The sequence below is a fragment of the Colossoma macropomum genome, unplaced genomic scaffold, assembly GCF_904425465.1.
Source record: "Colossoma macropomum unplaced genomic scaffold, Colossoma_macropomum, whole genome shotgun sequence".
NCBI lineage: Eukaryota > Metazoa > Chordata > Actinopteri > Characiformes > Serrasalmidae > Colossoma > Colossoma macropomum.
In genome coordinates this window covers 3,370,813-3,378,693 of record NW_023494787.1, presented here as the reverse complement: position 1 = coordinate 3,378,693, position 7,881 = coordinate 3,370,813, and the positions used below count along the sequence as shown (strand labels likewise).

Genomic DNA, 7,881 nt, shown 5'->3' with positions numbered 1-7,881 from the left:
CCTCCTCCTCCTCTTCCTCAGAGCTGCTGGAGTGCCCCCTCTGCCTGCTGCGGCACGCCCGAGACCGCTTCCCCGACATCATGACCTGTCACCACCGCTCCTGCGCCGACTGCCTCCGACAGTATCTGCGCATCGAGATCTCCGAGAGCCGAGTCAACATCAGCTGCCCCGAGTGCTCCGAGCGCTTTAACCCGCATGACATACGCATGATCCTCGGAGACCGCGCACTCATGGAGAAGTATGAGGAGTTCATGCTCCGCCGCTGGCTCGTGGCTGACCCCGACTGCCGCTGGTGCCCTGCCCCCGACTGCGGGTAAGAATTGGGTTTTATTCAGAAGTCAGAATTGGCTTTTATTGACCATGTAAGAGGCTGCTTAGAAATTAAGTTTTTTCACAAACACTGTACGCCGTTGCTAAGCAACGACTTTGTAGGAGACGCTCAAGCATTCGAACGTTTTTACTTCTTACTTTGCCACAAACAGAAAATGGACACTTTCAAGATCACATTTGACCGACAGCCGATTTGGTCAGACTCTGAAGATGAGACGACACTAAATTCCCAAACTGTCATCACCACTGAGCAGCTTTTCAGTCGGCAGCTGAGACAGAAGAACAGCTAAACAACCTGGAATCAGCCAGAAATGAACCCAACATCATTCGCCAAACTAAACGGGCTGTAAGATGCTTTACAGACTGGCTGGAACAAAACAACATTAATACTGATCTGGCAAAAACTGACAAAACTGAGCTGAACTTGATATTGCGGCAGTTTTATGGCTCAGTCTGATTTGGCCAGACTCTGAAGATCAGACTACACGGCGAATGGTATTGGGTTCATTTCTGGCTGATTCCAGGTTGTGTTTTTTGTAGATTTAGCAGTATTTAGGCCTGTGCTGGTATCAGAAACCTTGTTTGGGTAGCCAGGTAACACCGAAAAAAGCGTTTTTAGTGCGGTCTCGTTTATGTTAAGTGCAATGAGTGTCTGTGGTGTTAAAGGACCATATCCTGTTTTTATTGTCCTCTTAGGTTCATTTCTCACATTTGTGAGATTTGCCAAATTTATGTGCCAAAAACAGTCATCATTCACTTCTGCATGACCATTTTCAAGCCTCTTTATCACTCACAATCAAACAGGCTGTTATTGCTACTGTATCTTTAAGACTGATATATGTAAATGAGCACTGTTTTGGTTGGCTGTCCTGTTTTGTGCCTCATTCAAAAAAAGCAGTCTGGATTGAAACACTCCTTATAACTCCAGTGTGAGTGGGCGGAGCTAAACTTTGGTAGGCTGAATAGGCAGATATACACACTTAAATTATGGTTCTTCAAGGGTTCTTTTGTAAGGAAAATGGTTCTATATAGAACCATGAACACTCAAAAAAAAAACACCCTTTCAATGATTAAAATGTTCTTTGCAGGATGAAAGCGTTCTTCAGATTGGTGGAGAATGTGCTGTAGATGGTTCCATATAGAACCTTTTTGAAAAGCGTGCCATGTGGCGCCAAAAAGGGTTCTTCTACAGTGTCAAGCTTGTTACTAAAGAAGAACCCATTTCAGTGCTGTATAGAACCCCTTTCGAGGAGGTGCTATATAGAAACATCTACAGCACATTCTCTATCTGAAGAACACTTTCACATTGTTCAGAACCATTTAATCATGCAGAGGGTTCGCTGAGGGTTCATGGTTCTATATAGAACCATTTTCTGTACTAAAGAACCCTTGAAGAACCATTGTATGATTAGTGTGACATCAGAAACACATTGAATTCAGAACAGTTTCTGCAGCTTAGTTTCCATATTTGGACTGTATGGATTGGTGAGTGACTTTTGAAACTTTTATTACTGTTTATTTAAAAAGAAAAACCGGAGAAAATACACTTTTTTGTGATACGAGGTCTTTAATGTAGGAAATCAGATCACCCAACGTTTTTGCATAAAATAAATCAATGTTTTTTTTTGTTTTGTTTTTGTTTGTTTTTTTAGTTTAGTTTTCTGTTGTCTCTGTCTTTTTTTTTTTTTAATAATAAATAAATGAGTGGTAATTGAAATCCTAAAGCGTAGACTGGGCTGTTTCCACTGCAGCTGTTTACCATCACCAGGCGCAGAACTGGTAGTAATGACAGATAAGAGAAACTTGACTACCTGTAATGTGTGTCATTTGCTGGGTGCCTCAGATACTTCTAGAAGAACGCTTTAAAGTACATAAAGAGCTGGTTTCTATGTGGTCAGAGGAAAACAGTTCAAACAAAAAAAATGAAGCTGTATCAGGTTTATAAGACATTCTTTTAGCATAAAGTAACGGCGCTCTAAAAGCATGGGGTCATTAACGTTATAAATACAGGGTGATTCAAAAAGATTCATCCCATTTCAAAATGATTTATTTCACTAAATCATTACAGATCAGTGCAGTGAACTGTAAATGGTTTAAATGAGCATAAAGTTTATTATGTAATTGTACAAGGTCTCAGTCTGAACCTCCTCCAGCTGTACAGACAACATCAACACCATAGTCAAACTCATCCCATACTGGATTGAGCATGTCGGGTGTCGCTGCACTCACGGCTCTTTCAGTGCGATTTCGGAGATCATCCAGTGTTGTGGAACCAACGACGAACGCTCTGAGCTGTTGGAGCTTCACTGCCCACGAAAATCACACTGCACAGTTATGACGGATTCACTCTTATTGAAGTGGAGAACGCAGAACGCTTTCTGCTCAGGGGTCTCATCTCCTCTCAGACTGAAGGGGGAGCCATCTTCCACTGACAGTCTCAAACTCTATGACTCCCTCTTTCAATTGGATTGTGATTGGTTCCTAGAAGCCTCACGGTTGTAAAAGTATGGTGCTTTGAAACTGGATGAACCTTTTTGAATCACCCTGTACTTTATATTAACATTATTTATACTTTATCATGTGTGCTGCGTTCTTAGCCACGGCATTTGGAAGAGCAGGCGTTTAAAGTGCCCTCATAGAAAACTTATAACTCTAATTTTATTTGCTTTTCTGAAATAAAACGGTCTGATGTGCTTAAACATTGTTAAAGTTTGAAAAATGTTCCCTTCACTGCCTGATCCATATAATCCATATGCAAAAAACAAAGCGACCTCTTTGGATGTGTTGTTTAGTGATGCCACAGAAACAAACACACTTACTTATATCCACTGATTCAGCAATTTCAACTGTGGTACAGGACACCAATCAGAACAGAGCTCATTTACATATCAGTCTTAAAGGCACAGAAACAAGAACAGTCTGTTAAACTCTGAGGGATAGAAATAAGATAAGAAATGGTCATATACACATGAATTTTTACTCTTTTTTTAGTATATACACACATTTTGTTCCTCCAGAAATTCCCTCTAAAGCCAGACAGACACTGTGTGAATTTAGAAATCTTGTTCTTTGGTGACTCACATTGTACGTTTGAATCGCCCGTCATGTTCGGCCAAAGCCTGCGATTTATACACTCTCACTGTACAAAAACACTCGGTCCGACTGACATGACGCGACATGGGTGCCCACACTGTACATTAAACACAGCCCCTACAGTCGCTCTGTCTACAATAAAGCAGTGTCATTCAAAACAACACGCTGCGCTTCCGAGTCCTGAACAAAACACTGGCTGAATCTCAAACGGCTCCCTGCTCCCTACATAGTGCACCACATATTAAAATAGTGTCTCCTGCACCCATAAAGTGCATCACATGTCTAATAAACAGCCTTCTGAGATTCAGCCGTGTGTGGACAGCTCCATACTGGACTAACAGGGGACTGTTTTGGTGTAGAAGCCAGAACTTAGTGCACTACATAGGAAGTAGGGGCCGTTTGAGATTCAGCCATTAACAAACTGCTACAGCAGCTTTGCTAACTTGTGCCACACTGTGCTCTGAAGCTGAAGAGCAGGCGGTCCTCACAATTCAACTCAGTCAAACGGAGCAAAGTCGTCATATAGGGACGCTGGTGCCGCAGCGGTGGACTTCTTTGTCTCCGTGTGGGAGCTGTGGTTGTGACTGGGTGTGGTTTTGGGTGCGACTTTGAGAGATCGGTTTGTGAGACTGATCACACTGTGAGGCAAGCGACAAAATGTCTGACGTCAGAAATCCATCCGATCGCCCGACTGCTCGATCTTAGCTCGTTGGGCAGTTAATCAGGCATCGTTTCCCCTCTCACACTGCACAGCAAACGACGGCCGCCGAAGCAGAAATTCGGCCCAGTCATGAAATTCAGTCGGCTCCGACCGAATCGGGCTTAAAACCGGCCTAAAATCGCGCCGCGTACGCCTGGCTTTATGTAATGTTTTTTAACTCTTGGCAGTGACTAAATAAAACGTCCTAGATTTTTAAATGCTACCAAAGTATGAAAGCGATCTGGTTTACTGCTGCTGTTGTATCCTGACTTAAAAACTCAGTTGCTGTGGTGTGTTTTGTTCCAGCTTGTTGGTGGTAATGAGGCTTTCTTGAGCAGTCAGACATCTGCGGTTTTATGAGGGAGATTAATTCATTGTGTTATGACTCATTAGCTATGATGTCTTACCAGACTTTCCATTTAGGTTTAGAAACTCTCAGCCAGACCTGGGAGCTTTTTGGCTTTGACAGGTTTATCTGCTTGTCTCTGCTTGCTAAACGTTTCAGTGAGATAATTATGTGTCATTAAAGTGATGAGAGGTTTGTTGGAATTGCGTTTTTTCACCAAGCATGTTCATAAAAAAGCTCGTGAATTTGAATCAGTCATCAAGTTTATTACGGATATTTTTTTGGTGATGTAGGTTACATTTTTTCCCAAAATACCAGTCCTGGCCACTTATTTTGGACACATTTAGGTGCTTGGTAGTGCTCACCGTCTGCTTGGTGCCTTTTAGGAGCTGAATTCTTCAAAGTCGTAAAGGTGTCGGGTTCAGTGTAGAATGCAGAAAATCCTGTTCAGGTGAAAAGTTTTTGGCGTGGTGTTTTTAAAGTGGGCGTGTGTGAGATTCGTGTTACTGTAAAGGTAATAAGAACCTGTTTATTACCCGGTTATAACCTTTAGTACGTGCTAGTGTTTGTGCACAGGCTGTGATGTTTAGCGGTGAGGAAACCGTGTGCTGACATGTGTGCTGATCACTTCAGAGCTCGATCAGAGGGCTAAAGATTCACTTGTTTCTCCTCTCACACTATCATTCGCACCGTCAAAATTTCTTCTGAATGTTAATTTCTTTAATTCACAAACTCTGTTTTGCTTCAATAAAAAGATTAAAGTAAGATTATCGAAGTGTGAACAACATTAGATAAAGCAGTTTTCTTTTGGAGGAATAATTTGCAGTCAGAAGTAAAATATCGCACCACTTGGCGCTTCACAGATCTGTAGAATCGTATCGTGGCTCAGGGTTTGTGATAATATAGTATCGTGAGGCCTGTAATGACTCTAAACACTCTTCACTGCTCAAGAAACATTGGATGAGCAGTTTGTCTGCAAACTTTTGGACACAACAAGAGTGTCGTGATATCCAGTCATATAAAAATAGGTCTGAGCACACCCTGACACGCCCACGGGGTCATTCCGCAGTGAGACTGGAGGCTGTAGAGTCCCTGCTGTTCTCTGTGCTATCAGTGTTGAGAGTTGTGCTAACATCCTGTTGCTATGCCAGCACAATGAGTCTGGCTTTCCATGACACGTGACTGCTCTTCCATTGTTTGTTTCCAGTTTGTTTTAGCACTTGCTATGATACATGAAGTCCAGGCGAGGAGTTCTGGAGCAGCTGCTCTGCGTGTTTGTCTGCGAGGGGTAAATTTGTCACTCTCGCCCCCCCTTGTCTGAAGCACGTGAGCCGCTCGGAGCCGGCCGGCCCTTTGAAAGGGAATCGGTCTTCTACCCTGACGCTGACCGCCCGTATGTGGCTGTGTGTGTATAAATAGTCTTTCAGACCCAGCTCGCGACTGTGTGTACCGTAGCGGTGTGCTGAAAGGATGAGTGTGATGAAACGTCGACAGCTGGCGTCCAGAGAGGAGATGAAAATGGACATAATGGACAGGGAGGCCATGATACCAGAGTTTTGACTGCAATATGTATATTAAGCATCGATATTAACAGATGCTGGGGCAAAAAAGGAATTTATCATCTGAGCTAATGTTGATTAGGGATGTGAAATTGGGGTAATTTGGCCCTACCATTATTAGGCGGTGATTAATCGTTTACTGACAAGCCTAAGATCATAGACATGACCCAAGACAACATCAAACACAGCACTGTGTTTATTTCAACAAGGCTTTAGGCTATAATGAATGGAGGAATGTAGCCTTACATAACAGACATGGCGGTAATGTAATGTTGTCTGCTTACTTACATTTACCTCATATTAGCCCAGCTTAACCAACATATTGCTACTGTCGTAATACAAACTGGTATCTTGGTTTTTGTTGTTTTTCAGTTATTGACACAATTGGCCTGTCACCTTTTACATAGTATGTTAATTGTATGATGAATGGACCAAAAGAAATGCCCCAAAATGACTTGGAAAAAAGTCTGGTTCCACTGATTTGCATTAAAAGTAGAGTAGGTTTTTTCCTTCCCCTCTAATGTTGTCATTTTAGAGATACAAGGTTTTGTTCCAGCAGCAGTGATATACAACTTGACTGACTAGCTTGAAATTCACATGCATAGTTTAAACAACAATCGACATGAAGTCGGAATCTCCCGGCTTTTAAGCTGTTTTGTCATGGGAATAACTCCTCAGGCTAGCCTATAGCTCAAGGCCTATGAATCAAACACAAGGCCCACGACACGATCCTGTCCCATTTTAATTTCCTATTATTATTAACCAGCTTCACAGTGCGCTGGACTGCAATCCCCAGCATGCACTGCAACATAATGTGCCCTTTCAGTCTATGGGACAGCGGTTGCGCTTTAGCTGTACCACACCAGTCATCTCACCACACACAGCTGCATTTCAGCTGCAGTTCAACAAACATGAACACTATAAACACTCAGCAGCTCAGAAACTGATCCCGAGAACGAGTGATTCAGCAGGAGAGAAAAGATGGCAGGTCAAGAAAATAGACAGGTGTAAAAAATGTAGGCGTTCTCTGGCCCACAGATTTGTTGAGATTTTTTAATATGGCCCTTTTAGTGGTTGAGTTTGACACCCCTTCACTCAACTTAGGCAGCAAGATGTTTAAAAAAAAAAATAAAGTCTGATGTAGCTTAGCTTAGCACTGTGGCTAAGGCTACGTTCACACAGCAGGTAAAAGTGGCCCAAATCTGTGTCACACATGAAGAAAGAGATCAGATTTGGGTCACTTTAACCTGCTGTGTGCTAATAATTAACTATGCAGTCTGTTGGCTGGTATTCACGAGTAGTGTCTGATTTGATGACGTTTATTGTATGAAATAAACTTTACACCCTGCTATAATGCTAATCCATGTAGATCTTGTCCCGAGTTGTACATGTTATAAATGTTAATGTATTGACATCTGAAGATATCTACATTAAAGTATTGCATACCAGCACTGGCCCACAATTTCTATAGTGATGCAGCCCAGTTATTCGTTACACTTCTTTACGGGAAGATGGAGAAAATCTACAGGCTAACATCTTTTTCCCACACCCCAAACCCACCCACTCCCCCCAAAGACGCAGTGTCAAGAATGCGAGTTGAACTAAGCTGAGTAGCTGATTTTGGCTGGGTGAAAAAATACACTTCTTTGACAAACTAACGCGTGAGCACGTCCTCCACTGAAGAGAAAAGACTTTGTGTAGAAGACTCCACATCAGTGTCGTTGTTGTTGTTGTTGTCCCCAATTTATTTATTAGATTAATCACAGGAAAATATTCATGTTGTGTCCTTACACCAAGTTTTAATTCCAAGTTTTTTAAATGTTAAACTAAATTATAATACAGTTAGAAAATGG

The 7,881-nt window shown here is 42.2% G+C and overlaps 1 protein-coding gene across 4 annotated transcripts in view; it reads left to right on the top strand.

Moving 5' to 3' along the window:
- The window catches only part of rnf19a (ring finger protein 19A, RBR E3 ubiquitin protein ligase), a 69,080-nt gene that overhangs the window by 33,877 nt on the left and 27,322 nt on the right, over positions 1 to 7,881 (top strand). For all 4 annotated transcript variants that reach the window (XM_036565884.1, XM_036565883.1, XM_036565882.1 and 1 more), the window contains exon 2: positions 1 to 313. This exon is cut by the window's left edge and continues 558 nt beyond it. In XM_036565884.1, coding sequence (XP_036421777.1) covers positions 1 to 313 — 313 coding nt within the window. The remainder of the gene's footprint in view (positions 314 to 7,881) is intronic.